We start from the raw sequence: 17,840 nt of genomic DNA, 5'->3' as shown, positions 1-17,840 counted from the left end.
AGCTAAAGAGTCAGAAAACTTTCAACTAAATAAATCATATCCGAGTCTATGGTTAGCATTGAGCAGATTCTGATACTCCGCGCATGGCACGTATTCACTCAAAAGGCTATGGCTCCGAAAGAGAATCTGACCAGGTTGGTGCACCGCTTCGATCTTTTTCATCTAGATTTCGCCTGAACATTAAATGAGCTTTTGAGCGCGCCTAAGCAAGTCAATCGAATCAAATCAACTGTCAATAATAGTATACGTAAACAATATAGTCCCTTTCGCTTTCGTTTTCAAGCAAAAAGCAACGCAGTTTTGAACGTTTTAGCTGCCCAGCAAGGTCGTCACATTCGCCTTATCCCTTTAGAGCAGAGGGTGGTATGCGCAAAATGAATCATCTGTTATAAGATTAATATCAGGCAAACAAGTTCCAATTTTAAAGAATAAGTCAATAAAACCAATAGCTTAAAAAACGCTATTTGGCAGAACTAAAAAAATGAAGAGAGGTTCAAAAGTAGTTCCTATCAAACAAGCTGGAGTTTTTACAAGCTCTTATTTGATTTGGTTGGTCGTTAACCAGTAATAAAACAATTTTGTTACTTTTTCTAAAGAACGCGTCATCTCTATCACTTCAAATGATCAATTAGTGAAGTATCTTGTAAAAACTCCAGCTCATCTCTTTTACTTGGAGCATTACTACGTATAACTTTTTATCTTTATTCAAAATATATACAAAAGTATGCTAAAAACAAACAAAACTAACACTGTATTATTTTTAATAAATATTGTTTAATGTAGTGTCTTGCAAAAATCATACAAATTTTCCTTTGTATGGGTGTACCACTTTTTTTCCAGGCACACTTTAAAACATCTATTTAAAACGTCTATTATTTGTTATTCAAATATTTGAGTCTACCAACGGCAATGCTCTCAAAAAATTTTCTTAAAACATAAAATATGACTGCACGGTTTGAATGCAATTCACTCTTTATTGTTGAAAAACAACCCATAATAAAAAGAACCATACATAAAAATTTTAATGACAGTCAAATGGGTGATTCTTTGGAGGGAGTTAAAAAAAGGCAGAAAACAAAAAAAAAACGAACGAATTGATTAACATTTCCCCATCCAGTCAATCCAGGTCTTCAAAAACTTTTCTAATCATAAAATCGGTAAAAAGCACAAGCACCAATTAGCAATGATTCTTTATAATGATAACTAACCACGCTCAACAATGTGTGATAAACGGATGTTTTAAACCATCAGATGCACTGATTCGATCATCAGGGTTCAGTTCAAGTAGTTTCCCCAATAAATCATACGCACTTTCAGGTATACAAGCACAAACTGGTTGTTTAGATTTTTTAGACTTTGAATTAGAACTCGTACATTTTGAGGTCGATTCTGATTGAGTCAGTCGGTTCTTATCCAATGTTATGTCGGCTAAGATTCGATTACTTTGATTATAGTCTTTAATTATTGTCTCGCTTACTTGTTTCTTGTTTGGACTATTAGTGGCTGCTGCACTTGGATCACTAAGTTTTCGTTTTGCAGATCCTTCTTTGTAGTCTCTATGTAAAGAGCATTGTCTGCGAGCTAATTTTTCACAGATAACTTTCAAAGTGTCCGGATTCTCTACTGGAGGTGAACAATCGAAAGTTTTTCCTGTAGAAAAAAAGGGAAATTCAAAAGTTTCATTGACGATGGTTTATAAGGCTTCCCCAAATTTATTAACCATTCTCTGACATGGATTTTGATCAAGTGAAGTCACAAACCTTAAACTATAAAAGTTTCTAAGTAGCACAAATTTATTATGTTTAGAATTATTCATAGCATGCGAATTCAAAAAATGAAGTATCTTAGCTGTAAATGCTTAACGTAAGGTTGAGTAAAGGCTAGTGTGAAAACCACTCAATGAGATATACTGGAAGACATTGTTTAAGTGGCCCGAGAGTATCGTGCCATATTGATTTCTCTTTGGTGAAGATGATCAAAAACAGATAATCAGATTTCGCGCTACTCTTTGGAAAGTGAACGATAATTGGGAAATTATTGATAGGTCATCGATGTCGGTTTTCCGTTCTAAATTGCATTTTTTCAAAATTTAGTCAGAAGTAGACTTTTATCTATGCAAGGGCTTAATTTCTCTGAGTCAGGCAGATTGATGTCCTGAAACAGAAGGAGACCTTACCAATCGAGTCAGCCATTTTCTTAATTTTCTTACTGCCAAAGAGGACAATGATTTGAGAGAGGGCTTCCATATCGTCTTTAGCTTTGAAGAATGGATAACGTCTTGATAACAAACATAAGAAAACAACACCAGCAGCCCACATATCTACAGCTGAAATAATCAAAGTTGATAACATAAAACACTACAAACAGAGTGACGAAACATATCAAAAACTAAAAATTCCACGAGAGTAAGGGTCAAACCTTAGTATCCATGAAATCTTTTCTAGGACATCATTAAAATAATTCTTTTCAAAAGTTTAATGTGTTTGAAGTCATTTTTGTATAGAAGTTCGCTGCTAAGGCCTGGCAAAAAAAATTATGGGCAAATGTCTAAAGTTACAGGCAAGATAGTAGAAACAAAGATAGGGTAAAAAATTTCAAAGGTCAATTTCAGATCAAAGTTTGAGTTCTACTGCCAGTTCGATAATAATTTACACAAAATTTGACGTCGATCTTAAATGCCTGTATAGAAATTTAACTACCATAAAGCCGTAGCATGAAGGTAGAGCATCCAACTGCCGTGCACAAAGTTGTGGGTTGGGTCATACTTAAGATTCCCAAAATGATACTTGATGCTTTTCTGATTGATGGTTATCAGCTAAAGTGACTGATCAAGGGATATCCAAAGAAAGGTAGACAGCTAGAGAAAAGGGAGCCTTTGGGTGACCCTCGACTGCGGTCGAAAACTTACTTATTCACTTAAAACCATGTTAAACAACCCTGCTACAGCTTCTACTCAGCTCTTTCCAAAAGGGTTTAGGATAAGATAATTCAAATACCTGTCGTTTGGTTAGGATACCTCATCAATACCTCTGGTGAACGAAAACCTGGAGTGCCTGCCCTCGGTGCTTTTTGACGTGGTCTATAAAACATCAAGGAAAACAAACATTTTTTGAAATTTGAAGGTATTTTGGTACCCCGACTGAAAGCTTTTCTTTGTCGTTGTTTTTATTATGATTCAGTTTAACAAATTTGCAGACCACCCTGCGGACACATTGCAAGGTATTTTTCAAGCACTTTTTTACCACCGTTTTTCCGTAAGAAAGTTTATGTTACATAATGCAAAGTAGAGAAATGACGCTACAAAAACTGGGAAGAAAATTAACTCGATATATTGCAATGAGTGTAACAAGTAGTTTCCAAAGGTTAAACATGAAATTTGTGTACAATATAAAGTATAGTCACCTATTTCTACAGATGTTACATGTATCAAGTCTCGGGTGCTTGCATGGTTTAGCATAAGCTTTTGATGAAGAAGGCTTCTTATTGTCTGACATTCCCACAACAGTTGCAGTGTAATCTGAAAGAAAACCATTAATAATATTGAAAAATCTTCTACTTCTTATATTAACTATGTTTTAAGGAAAGACAAAGTAGAACTGTAATGAATTCGCCCGGATTTGGCTTTCCCAGAAAATAACTAATTATGTAAGTAATTTTTAGGTAGAATTAGTGAATGATTCGAATCCTTCAAAATTTGAAAGTAAGTAAAGAAAATCCACATTTGAGATGGAAAAGTGTGAGCATTGTACAGTAAATGAACCAATGAGAAACTTCTATTCACCTGAAAGGAAACATCCTTTTGTTCCAGGGACAGGCATGGCTAGACCAAAGTCGATCAATGCATAGCTGAAAAACACAAACAGTTAGATACTATATTTGAAAGTAAACTGTGAATCCAAAACTAGGTTTCAGTGGCTCCATTGCAGAAATGGTGAATGGAGTCGTCACAAGTTAAAATTCCCTGGCATAGTAAGCATTCCGCCTGGGTTCTGGGTGGAAAATGTTGAGAGAAAAAAATAAAAAATTCAAGGGGTAGAATTAGGTACAAAAGCTGAATATAGCTATATAAACAGATTTTCCAGAATAAAGCAAAGTATAGAGGTTCAAAAAGGATTAATTAATCTTTAAATATTTTATGAATTCAAATGATATCGATAATTGTACCTGTCTGTTTCTTGGCAATAAAGGAAATTACTTGGTTTGATATCCCGGTGAATAATTTTATAAGAGTGAACATGCTTCAAAGCTATCAATAAGTTTCTCATGTAATTCTGAATATCATTTGCACTCATACGGTCCATCACATCCTGCAATTATAAGGAAAGTAAAGTGAGTTTATTCATCTGGTGGGTGTCAGCGGAGCCAGGAATGACGGAGTCTATCCCCTTTTCTAGACCAGGGAAATCGAATACTGAGGTGGAGCGCCACACCTACTCTCAGCCCCCAGTAACTTACTGCTTAGAACAAATTACCCAATCTAAGCTACTCATTCGCTGAATTGGCGATGACCGGGGATTAAACTCACAACCCTTGGAGTGTAAGGCGAATGCTCTATCAACTGAGCTGATAAGCAATAAGCAATTCAATTAAAAATGAAAATTATCGTTTGCAATACTTTTGCTTCCTTTTTTGTTAAGTGAATAACAATAGGGTAGATCGTCAAATGCGAAGTCAAAAAATTCAAAGTGTAGTATTTTTTTGTGAAAGTAAAAATCTATTGTAAAACATTTTGCTCAATTTTTAACCTCCTAGATAAAAAATCCAGCATTTCCCAGGGAGGTCTTTGATTCTCACTAAAGGGAAAAATGAGTAAAAATGGCATTTTTTTGCCCATTCTAAGGCCATGAATGGGCAGGAAAAGGGCAAAATGGTTGCTAAAAGGTGTCTTGTACTAATATTCAACATAAAAAGACAAAATAACCCCTGCTTTCATGCACTTTGCTACCCAGAATCGGAAAAAATCAGCCTTTTTAGACTGAAATTGAAACATTGAGCGATCTCGCTGGGGTTATTTTGTCTTCTTATGTTGAATTTTTGGAACAGACTTTATAGTGAGGTCTGTTAGCACAAAAATACTTCAGATGGTGATTAAAGCATGAAATTTGGCACAGATGATCCTTAGAGGGTCTAAAACTTAATTTTAAACAGTAACACCAAATTTTGCCACCTGGCCACCTGCCAGATGACGTCATCAGGTGGCTTAGCAAAAATTTATTTTTTTGAAAATATTTAAAATCTGATGGTATCAGCGGAAAGAGCATGAAATGCTGATGAAAATTGAGGTATAAAACATGTCTTCAAAATCTTCCTATCAAAAGTTATGAAGGTTTAAAGTTTTGTGATGACGTCATCATAAGCCTTTCCAGGCAAAACCTAAAATCCCGTAATAACGGAACTAGTTGACCAAATTTAGTGTTTTATACATGAATCCATGTCAAAATTTGAAGTTCCATCTGATGCTTGGATCTAAACAACATAGGAAGGCTTAAAACATCCAAAGAAATTATTTGGTTGTACACTGTGCTCCTGAAGGGAGAACGCTGCGTTGATTTGCCTTGTAAAGCTCAAAATCTAAGTTTTAGTATTCTGTAGGATTTAAAGCTTTTAATTCAATTTGAACATCGGAATCGGAAAAAGCAATGAATTTTGATATGAATTCATGTATAAAACATGAAATTTGGTCAATTTGTACCAAAATTACGAGGTTTTTAATTTTTGCCTGGAAAGGCTTATGATGACGTCATCAAAAAACTTTCAACCTCCATAACTTTTGATAGGAAGATTTTCAAGGCATGTTTTATACCTCAATTTTTATCAGCATTTCATGCTCTTTCAGCTGGAACCATCAGATTTTGAATATTTTCAAAAAATTAATTTTTTGCCCAGCCACCTGATGACGTCATCTGGCAGGTGGCCAGGTGGCAAAATTTGGTGTTACTGTTTAAAATTAAGTTTTAGACCCTCTAAGGATCATCTGTGCCAAATTTCATGCTTTAATCACCATCTGAAGTATTCTTACGTTTTTATGTGCTAACAGACCTCACTATTATTATCATGCATTTCACAGATTAAATTTTTTTTAGGAACATGCAAATAATCTTAATAGCTCACATTAAATTTTCTGTATGGAAAGTAAGGCAGGACGAATACAATGTGATCGTTCCTTCGCAGTGTTGTCTTGATGCCAAGAACATTATTCTTATTACTATAAAAAGAAAAAGATGAGACAACTGGAAAATAATTAATAATTTATTAATAATTTATTAATATGTTAATTTTCAAGTTGCCAATCAAAATTCTAGAGAGAAAAATATTCAAACTGAAATCAGAAATTATTTTACACTTTCTAAAACTTTGTTATCAGAACAGCTGAGTATTGTGCTTTGGCTGAAAAGTGTGACTTATCTATGTAGTAAATCCTACCTAGGTCAAGTGACATTACAAAAGAATTTCAACCCTTGACCAATCAGAAGCCTCGCAGGTGTTCAAAAACAATAGCAACAATATTTTTTGCGATTTTCAATTTTTGTTGCTTGGAAAAGCTTAAAGCATGACATCTAACCCTTCGGGCTTTATAAATCTACGGCGGCTGTGATAGTAGGCTGAGATAGCACAATATTACCAATTTCGTTATACAGAAAAAAGGATAGAATGATAAAACTTACCCTAGCTCTTGTAAGCATTTTAATTCATTTTCTATGCGACCAGGCGAGCTTGTTGGAACTAGATGTTTAAAAGCAACCTTTTTGGATGAATCACATTTCATTTTGGCAAGAAACACTTTGCTAAATGTACCTAGAAAATGAAATTAATCTAAAGTATTATTTCATTAGTTAATGATTATTAATTAATAAATCAATCAAAAGCTTAAGTTGATAAGATTTATTAAGATTATTTCCTTTATTATTTTGTATGAATTGAATGATAATCTAGTATTAGTCTGACAGTAAAAAATAACTTATGATAGGGATTGTACGGTTAGTGTAAAACACAGGTCACAGGTCACGGGTATATATGAAATTTTTGAAAGCTTAGAAAGTGAAAATGAAAACTAATAATGCAAAAAATATTTTCCTGGATTAGTCTTGCTAAGCAGTGCTAAAAATAAATACCTTTTTTAAACAATTAAATCTTATATAAACTTTGAGATTATACTTTAAATGACCTGTGTTAGCCATTCACTGATCATTTGGCTCTACTCCAGAGAAAACTAGTGTTGGAGTGTTTTTGGAGCAAAATTCGAAAGTTAAAAAAGCCCAATTTTTTATCAGAGGACCAGTGAACCTGCTAGCTGCAAGTCCTTGATGGTCAATTGTTTCACTTGAAATATTTAATAATTACCCTCTCCAACCTTCTTGATAATATCAAAATTTTCAGCGATCTCTGGAAAAGCATTGAGCAAATCAGCTCCAAGTTTGATCTTCTTCTCTACAATTTTGAATAAAAAAGACAATGTGTTTGAAAATCATGTGTTTAAGTCAATGAATTAATTATTTTCAGTTTGATTGAGTCTGATCTGGATGACAAGACTAGTCGTGAAATTCAGCCTTGAGTATAACATAAAATACGTTTTACCTGGCTCTGGAATTCTGATATCTTCTTGTTTAGCAGGAGACTTGCATGCTCGAAACAAACTCTGCCGTGTTGGTGATAATAGTTTTTTGTTTTCCATTTTTTAACTCTGCTTTAGCTTTAGGGAAGAAAATTGGATTGGTAAAATTTTGGATAAGTAAAATTTCTTCTGTAAAGTTCTTCTAATTTTTTGCTTACTAATTTTTGGCTTCCTAATTTTTAGCTTCCTAATCTTTGGCTTCCAAATTTCCCCATTTTTACTATATCACTCTTACGTAAAAGGTTTAAAAACATGTAATTGGGACACCTTTCAGTATAGACTTAAGCTCGTATATCAAGATTCCAGAATTTCCAGTACATGCCGATTTTACTTTCGTCTTGAGTGGTTTCATTACCATTTCAAGCCAACATCTTAGCAACGGGGTGCTTGCCCATAGTTACTAGGGTTTGTGCCAAAAACTAAACATAGAAAATTTTCTAAATCTTCCATTTCGATAATGCAATGAAAAATGAAACTTTTCTGTTTCACTTTTTAGAACCTATTTTTCAAAATGAAAATATTCAAGATTTTAAGTTTTTTTTTATTCAATGATTTTTTACGGCACTTTGTTGACATTAACTCTCGCATCAATTCCTGCTTTCTTTAGTATATTAATCGATTATGAGAAAAAACCTAAGCCACGGAACACAGATTGAAATAAATATATGATGAAGGGTGGGATTTTACAGCTGCCCGTCGTGCAAGGCACTGAGACTGAGAGACCATGGGTGCCAAAAAAGGGCTGTTTGAAATGTGGCAACCTCATTGGTGGAAATTTGATAAACAGCTGCAAAGGAGCGCTGGGAAGCAATCAGTAGAAGAGACCACTTTTGTTTTTGTTGCAGATTTCGATAGAAACTTCTCTCAGGGATTACTTGTCAATGTACATGTATAATCGCATGTGTTGTGTCAACTTTTCAGCTTTGTATTGTTGTAAAGAGAAAGATAAAAGAGGTAAGACTAGCGTAGTTTCTAATCCAGACGGTACTAATCGATAAATTCGATTATCGAAGTAATCGATAATGATAGAAGTAATTTAATGACCATTTATCAATTAACAATCGAATTTCGAGTACAAAAATTTCAAAAAAATTGTGAGTATTCAATCACTTTCTTAACAACCCTTCAAATCAAAGACTCGATAACCGTTCAAGAACTTTGATTGTTATTGATTACTTCGTGTAACCATTGATTTCTTTGATAACCAGTTTATATACTATCCAGGACTATTATATATCTTTAAGAAAAACTAAACACATTGACCTAAAACCAAACCACATATCTGACACAATCGAAGGTATTCAATATGATCAAAAGTGATTGGAAGTAATCGAACAGTAATCGAAACGATCGAATGAATCGAAAATGGTCAAAAAATGCCATGATTTGAAGTTGAGTGAGTATTCAATCACCGATAGAATCGATAAGTGGTCACTGATCGTACCTTCATCAGTGGAGGCTAACATGCATAGCCCTCAAATGAATGACCTGGCTGGTCATTAAAATTCAAAGTAAAATCAAAACAAAAATGGTAGACTAGAGCTGCAAGCAAGCGAATACGCAAGTTACCCTCCACTGATATGCAGGTTACCTGAGTTCATGTTACCGTCTGGTCTAATTCTGATATACCGTCAACTGCTCTAACTTGGGACGATTGGTCGAAACATGGGACTATTGCATATCTGGTCTGTATTTTCACTTTACTGTAAAATTGAAAGAGAAATCTTGTATTTTTAAATACGCCGTTTCTTAACTCAAATCAAATGACTTTGGAGGTTTGGTGAAATGGTGGCCGAATTGCCATCTTCATGTTTTATCAGATAGTCCCAAGTTAGTCTGGAGATCCATACTTCTCTATTCAAACTCACACACCACATAAGGCATAAGCAAAAACCCAATCAGAAGCTACTTATTGAGAGTATGGTATTTTTAACCAAGTTTGAATTTGTTTACATTTAGTTTGAATTTCGTGCCAAAAAAGCCGTTGATAAGGTTTAGCCAATCAGGCTCGCGCACTACCAATCAAAACAATAATATCACGTGATTTCAACAATCAATAAAATTCTGCGACCAGATCTGGCATCTACATCTACAAAATACCTGGCTACTCAGTGCGTCACAAACAGCGATATTTCGATCGCACGGAAGCGCTTCAAAACACCAGCTTTTTTGGAGTTTTGTCTCGTTTACCCAAACGCTTCAATCTCGCGTAGGCTTAGGGGTCAAGACTAGAACCCCCATTACGAGACATTTGCCTGACCGAAAAAAAATCATCATCATCAATTTTGTTAATTGTCAAAATCGTTTACTCACTGGAAACACGCAACTTTCTGAAGTTTCATTTCTTTTCGGTTGTGCTTCATTTTGTAACGAAGATGAAAATTTACCATCAATCCCACGAGTAAAAGAAAGTATTCCGACTAGTCTACGAAAAGTGCGCTCACGTGGCGAATAGAATATCTCGCAAATTAATATATGCATAAAACTGACGAAATCCTTTTTTTTTATACTTAGTGACGTCACCATCGATCCTGACTTGACAATGGAGAACCAAATTTGGCAATGCATAATTATTACGAGCGGCTGAGAAAGTTTGTGTGACGCAAAATTGCGCGATAAACCAAAGAAAGAAGATAAACGAAGCCCTAGAAGAACGCCCACCGAAAATTGAAACTAGGAATTTATTGAATATTTCACTAATGGAGTATCAAACTTTTTGTTTTTTGTAATTATTATAAATTCATAATTTTTGAATACTATTTTTTGAAAGTCAAAGGACAATTAAGGTAATTTAATGCTGATTGGGTGGATATTGGGCAGACGGGCGTTTTGCACGTTCCGAGATCGGAAATTAAACGAAAGTCTTAGTATGTAATATTAATTCATTATTCTTTATTCATATTTTTCGCGAATGAAAAATGAATTTTTGATTTTTGAATTAAGGAAATACAGGTAGCTCACTCGCTTATAAGGTCGCGTTTCTACGATTTTTGCTTAAAAAAGCCTTAAAATCGCTTAAATAGAGCTTTTAAGCGTTGTAAAGCTATTTTAGTGAAAATTTGACGGGGTATATGTACCACAAAACCCACAGGTACCTCAAAACCAACAATTTTATTTCAGGAGTTCTAGAAAAATCTAAAATGTTTTTATCAGCATAACTTTTTAAGATTATGTTGGCATAATAGTTTCTTTATTATTTAAAACAAAATTGAGCATTATTGATTGGGTAAAAGTTTTTTATCAAGATTTAACGGTAGAAATCTAACTTCAAAATTTTTGATTTTTTTCAAAAAACAGTCAGATAAGTCACTTGCTATTGACTAACCTATCAATCTTTCGTTTTCTTTTACCTCTAGGCATAACACAAATATAGGAAAAAAGTCCTAAGTGCAGTCTTTATTTTAATTGCTCTCAAAAAACTCACTTTTTAATTGTGGGTTTTGAGGTACATATGAGAAAAATTGCGAGTTTTAGAATTTTTTGATGTTGAACACAAAAATATTTATCTATTTCTCAAACATACTTCTGGAATACAATTTTGTGAAACATTTTCAAGAAAAACTACGCAAAAATACAACAATAATGTTTAGCATATATAACTCAAAAGCTTAAAAAAGTATGGATATTACATCATATTTACTAAAGCTAGACGGTTTAGTCCTGATACTTTTTTAAACAATTTTCAATTAAATCATATTCTGGAATGTTCATTTTTTTTCCTCGAATGGCCCAGCTATGATGTCATGAACTGGGAAAATGCTTATATCTGGAAGATGGTCTGGGGTGTTTTCAAGAACAGTGCCACTCCTAACTTTAGGCTTTAGACAGTGTAACTGAATTGAGTCAACAGCGCCATCTTCATCTTTTAAGAATCTCTTCAACAAACGACCAATATACAACCTTTTTGTTTTCTTGGTGGTGTAGATGGCAGCATACCATCTACCAGTCTCTTTTGTTGGCGGTGCCAGGCCTTTCCAGCAATTCTTGAGTTTTTGGATGTCGCTTTCATCATCAGTTTTATCTTCGGACATTTTGCTTCCTTCAGATTCTGATGACGAATCCTCCTCAAACAATCGTTTAGAGATTGAATGTTGTTTGGTTGGTAATAATCATCAGTGGTTTGATTCCATTAACTTAATAGCTTGCTTTGCTTCAAACTGAACGAAGAACATAGACATACTGGGAACTGCTTTAATCCCAAAGCCAAGCATTTTTGTTGCAAACAGATACATTAAGTTTTTGCATTTGATGAATGTTTCTCTGATCTCATCTCTCTTCTTCTTTGCTTCTTGTTTTTCGAAGTTTCCTTCTCCAGTTTCTCATCCCTGATTTCTTTGACCTTGGTTGCTACATCTTTAGCCCTCATTGAGCCGTGTACCTGAGTCACCCTTGTAGTTATGGTTGCTTTCTTTTCTTCATTTGGCTTAACCTTTTTTATTGTCAGAAGGCCAGGAATTTCCTCCAGTTGGATGCTTCTTACTGCCATCTCCCTTATCAGGGACTGAGCCTGGTCAAATTTAGCCTTCCAATAATCACGAGAACCTTTTCTTTTGTCAGAAGGAGACATGATGAGTGATGAGTCTGGAGTCGATGTAGATGTTGATGGAGGGATTTCTTCTTGTATACATGCTGCTGCTGCTCTGTCAAACTTATCTTGCTGCATGAAGTTTACGCTCAATCCACTTGATGTTATTCCAACTCGCTTGGCACATGAAACTAATGTATCTTTATCTACCCATTTAGGCCATATCCCTCCCAAGTCATAAAAGCCTCACGATTTATGTTTTGCATGGGATTAAAAAGGGGGTTCTTAAAAGCTTTTCGATATTCATGGTGGAGATTTAACTGTAATTGCACTGTAATTTCAACAACCTCAAATGCTTTGCAAAGTCTTCTTTTCATAGTAAATATTTGTTTCATTTGCTTCAATTAATGCCTAAATCAGTTTGATTCACTATCCAGACAATGCAAAAAAGTTTCTATTATTTGCAATAAATAACTATGTACGTATGTTTTGTAACTTTCATGAGTGCTAACAATAGTCAATGCAGTTTCCAAAATCATTTCAACACAATTAGGAAAACATGTAAGCCTTAATTTTTACATACAAAATACCTATAGGAAATACAAAATCAATTGTCAAAAAGTTTCAGGTAGAAATATAACGAGGGGAGAAATAATTTGCAAAACTCCCTTGTGGGTTTTGAGGTACATCTATTGTGGGTTCTGTGGTGTAATAGGTAATTCTATTGAGACTAACTTATCAACATATGAATAGTTCTACAACAAACCTACCTAGATGTACAGGTGCAAATTTTTACCTTGATTGACCCAGTGGACTTATTGAATATTGTCGATTAGTGGATATTGACAATAATATAAATATGTGGGTTTTCAGGTACGTATTCAAAAAAAGTGAAAATTTTAAAAAGCAATGATATAAAAACAATCTAACATATAACATTGAAAAATATCAGGAAGAACTCTTTTCATGGGACTCCTCACACCATCAAACAATTTTCTTGATAAAGGCAGCCCAAAAAATAATTATTTAGGTCAGAAATTTAGTGTGGGTTTTGCGGTACATATACCTATAGTATAATAATATTATATTTGATTGTCAATGCCAAAAGATTTTTCTTTACTTTACGAATAATCTGCTGTGTTGCTTCGCCACTTTACCCCCGGATTGTTTTAGTAGGCACTTCGGTCACGTAAATAAAAACACCTGTATATGTTGAAGCCGACTGTGGACTGACCGAAATTGCAATTACATAAATTATTGTGGAAGTGAACGCTTTAGACGAATGTTTGGGAAATCAAAAAGACAACTTTTGTGAGAATGTTGAGTTTTGTTTATATGGCTGTTTGTGACGCACTGCTACTCTGTTATTTCTACCGGGTGCGCCACAAAAAAGTTTCTCCGAAATCTAAAAATTTTAAAAGAACCATTCCTATTCCATTGGAAAGAAGAAAGATAAACTTAACTTTTGATTGGTCATTTATTAAATTCGGTTCATTAGATCGAAAGTTATGCTCAATTGAATAAAAAAGTTACTTTCAGAAAGTGCCCGAAAACGTTAAAAATCGACCTATCAAATTAAACAGAAGCAAAATAACATGATGCATCAGTATTTTCGTTTCAGTCATTAAAAATGATAATTAGCTGTCTAATTGGCCGTTTGTTATATAAAGGAAGATTGAATTCAAAAGTCAAGAAACGTCAAAAAAGACAGTATCAAATTAATTCATTAATTAACAAATAAAAAGAGACATCGAGTGAGAAGCATATTTTAATTTCTTTTACCGGAAGGATGATAACAAAGGTTGACAATTCTTTTTTAATCATATTTATTCATTTGGAAAAGTAAGACCCCTTAATACAGCGACGAGCCCTAGCCCTTTTTTCTTAACGAAAAGGCAAAGAAATAGCAAATGATCGAAGGAAAGATGCTTGTTCTGATACAAATTTGATACTGTCTTTTTTGACGTTTTTTAACTGTTTTTTATAATGACTTTTGACTTTATACATCCATATCTCAATAACTACTTTTCCAAAATTAAAAAATGATACAACAAAATTTAAGTTTGCCATTCCTCTTTACCATGAAAAAAGAATTTAGTTACCCTCCAAACTCTTATACTTTTTCGTGGGTCACACGGTATAGCATGGTATGGGCTGAGAGTTTGAATTTCTCAGATCCTAATTAACGGTTGAAAACATAGCCAATCAAATTTTGTTATTCTTTTACTGGTCACACTTCCTTAGAGAAAGCGCAACTTCCGAAATTAGGTTTTTATCTTAGTAAGTAAGTGAGGACAGCGCTAAATTCTAATTTCCAACTGTAAACCAGGCGTCCGCGCTCGATAGGATCGATCATCGGAACGGCTCGATGACGGATCGATATGTGATCGTTGATGGATTACTCCAGGCGTAGTTAATCGATATAATCGATAATCTTGAGTAATCGATAAATAATCGATAAGTAATCGATGGATTAGATATCGATTAACCGATAGAATCGATAGGTAATCAGACCTTCAAAAAATCTTGAGTATCGATCAGCGATTGATTATTTCCAAGCTATCGATTACTTATCGATCACATATCGACTACATACAACCTATCGATTACTTATCAATCATGTATCGATTGTTAACAATCATCGATTACTTATCGTTCATGCATTGATTACTTATCAATTATTTACTTATCTTCGATCACGTATCGTTATCGATTATACATCGAAGGGGGTATCACCTGCTACGAAAACCAGAGACTCGGACGAAAATGCCACCTTAAAGAAGTAAATTCTAAGCACAAAAACATTTGGAGAGGCTCACTATCTGAAGAAGGACCTAAGCTTTTCAATTCTCTCCCATTCTACATTCGTAATATCACAAACTGCACAAAAATTAAATTCAAAAGACAACTTGACCTTTTTCTTTCCACACTGCCGGACGAACCACTGCTCCCGAATTATTATCCCTACAGGAGAGCGGATTCAAACAGTGTGAGAGAAATGGTGAATCATCGGATTTCCAAATTGGATGATTGAGAGACTCAAAGAACCCATCAAAAGTATCAAAAGTAAGTACATCGATCGTGACCGACTATTGACTACATTACCGGCCCTTTTTACGCCGGCCCTTATTCCACCAACGAGCCCAAAAATAACGCTAATAAGGTCGGGCGTAAAAAGGGCCAAGATAAGGTATTTAATGAAGTAAAGAAAATTTCTGGAATTCGCCAAATCTCATACCGATCGTATTACTTTGAATAAACGCCCGCTTTCGAATTAAAATAATGCTCCGCCAAAAAGGCAAACCATTCAATAACGCCCTTTCTCTAAATAAAACGGTAACTTTGTTGTTTTTTTAACTTTTTTTCTGTTCAGCCTTTCAGAGGGTTTGAGAATGCTTCAGCCGAAATTTACCGTATGCTTATAAAAAAAATGAGTGTAGTAGCTTTTCTAGGCCCTATGCTACCAGGGGATTGGATTCAATTCAAAAGTACATCCTAATCGAGATCAGCGAAAAATGTTGCTTTTAATTTCGCGAAAATGGCGAAAATTCGAGAAATCGAGAGATTTAATCTCGCGAAGGCGAAAGTTAATCCAATTAAGGTACCACTCCCTAAAATCTGATAAATAATCGATCACAAATCGATAGTTGATCAATTAAATTTGAGCGATGATTAATCAATTTTTGATTGATATGTAATCGATCAAAAGCTGTGATCGATAGCCGATCGATTTTTAATCGATACTTATTCTTAATTTAATCGAAGTATAATCGATCTATAATCGTTAAACAATCGATGACAAAATTGATCGATAAATAATCGAGCTTTGAAAAAATCTTGAGTATCAATTACCTACCGATTCTATCCGTTAATCGATATCTAATCCATCGATTACTTATCGATTATTTATCGATTACTCAAGATTATCGATTATATCGATTAACTACGCCTGGATTACTTAATGATCCGGATAGGAGATCGATGGAAGATTCAGCCATTAAAAAAAGTCTTGAGTATCGATCCTTCGTTGATTCATTATTGAGCTAGTATTTCAATCAAGTATACCGATTCGTCATCGATCGTTAATCGATTTGTCATCGATCGTTAATCGATTTATTATCGATCGTAAATCGAGTATGAGTCGATAGGGTAAATAAGATCGATAAAAGATCGATGATAGATCGATAAATAATCGATAACTGATCATAAGCTTAAAAAAATCTTGAGTATCGATCCTCTATCGATCTCCTATCCGGATCGTTAAGTAATCCATCGATCACATATCGATCCGTCATAGAGCCGTTCCGATATGATCGATCCTATCGAGCGCGAACGGACAACGTCTGGTGTAAAATATGTGAGTCCAATATTGGACTCACAGCTCAAACCCGTCTTGTGTACATCAAATTATAAAAAAACACACGACGGGTCTCCTGTCTAGGTCTCCCAGAGCTGTCAGCTAGTCCCAACAAGTTTAGAGCAGTTGACAATAGGAGTTTAGGTTTAGACTGTCCTTTTAACATGGAATTATGATTTTAGGACCATGTTTATAATTCAAAGAAAGTAAGAAAAAGTGCCTACCTTTATACTGTATATTACCTGCCTGCTATCTACTACACTACTGACTACACACACAGTCTGTGTGTGGTGTGCTGACTGACAGTCGACAACAGGACAAATAATTCTTCAACGAAATTTCGCGCCATATTTATAATAATGTAGACTGGTATTTTTGGCTGTCGGATAATCGAAGCTAGACAAATTCGCGCGGGAAAATTCGAGTAAATTTATGCAAAATGGTGGATTTGTTTTGGTTGCATAATTAAGACCAGCACCCAATTTTGTGGAAGCACAACACACAGCTGTCCATTGTCTGGAATCTATCATCTCTCTGTGGTAGAAGGTTGAGAGAATCAAATCTTTGTTCGAGAAACATGTAAGAGATATTTGTGTTGCTGATTTTTTTCTGTAATTATCTACCTACCCTCAATTTCATTGGGAAGCAATAATTACAAGGTCTCAAAAGAAGGTTGTCTATTGCTCCATTCCGACATCGACTTTTAACCTGACTGAAATTCGAGCCGTTACTAGCAACCCTGCGGGCCCAAGGTGCCGAGTATGCACCCGGCACAGTGACAAGCCGTTACTTGCCCCCCCCCCCCCCCCGTTACTAGCAACCCTGACCCTACCTAACTGTTAGTTAATCAATTCCAAACAACAAAAACCGCGGAAAATTTAAAATGTCGGAATGAGCAGTAGACAACCTTCTTTTGAAACCTTGTAATTATCGTTTTCCAATTTCATTGGGACATCCCAGAAAATTTTTGTTACCCCCCGTCGGACAACGTGCATTTTTTAATTTTTTATAGCCTCGGAAATAATTTTTCTTTTCCAGTGGTGGTCTGAAATTCCGATGAAAATCCATGTACTTTAGCAAAATGCATCGGAAATTCCACTCTTTTTTGCCTTTTTTAATTTAATTGCCTTGGAAATTCATACATTTTCTTCTTTCACCTTGGAAATTTCGAATTTTGGGGAAAACTTTTGACCTCGGAAATCCTGTGTCGTCCGCCCCCCTGTTACAGACAAATTCTGGAATGGCCCATTCATTCAGGCAGTTACATCAATATGCCTTCTTACCTGTCTTTAAAAATATAAATAAAAGTAATCCCGGAAAAGGACGCGAAAAAAAAAGACATAAAC

At 34.8% G+C, this 17,840-nt stretch overlaps 1 protein-coding gene across 1 annotated transcript; it reads right to left on the bottom strand.

The window, feature by feature from the left end:
• Positions 1–669: 669 nt before the first annotated feature.
• On the bottom strand, positions 670–7,752 carry LOC136797587 (cell division cycle 7-related protein kinase-like). The gene is made up of 10 exons (XM_067054177.1): positions 7,576–7,752; positions 7,342–7,428; positions 6,666–6,795; positions 6,112–6,205; positions 4,165–4,307; positions 3,782–3,846; positions 3,403–3,517; positions 2,997–3,079; positions 2,177–2,326; positions 670–1,650 (listed from the first exon to the last, which is right to left on the bottom strand). The coding sequence occupies exons 1-10, from the start codon at positions 7,670–7,672 to the stop codon at positions 1,214–1,216; spliced, it is 1,401 nt and encodes a 466-aa protein (XP_066910278.1). The 5' UTR covers positions 7,673–7,752; the 3' UTR covers positions 670–1,213.
• Between the last annotated feature and the right edge of the window lie 10,088 nt (positions 7,753–17,840).

The sequence above is a fragment of the Clytia hemisphaerica genome, unplaced genomic scaffold (genome assembly GCF_902728285.1).
Source record: "Clytia hemisphaerica strain Z4C2 unplaced genomic scaffold, Clytia hemisphaerica genome assembly, whole genome shotgun sequence".
NCBI lineage: Eukaryota > Metazoa > Cnidaria > Hydrozoa > Leptothecata > Clytiidae > Clytia > Clytia hemisphaerica.
This window is presented reverse-complemented; position numbering and strand designations above follow the sequence as displayed.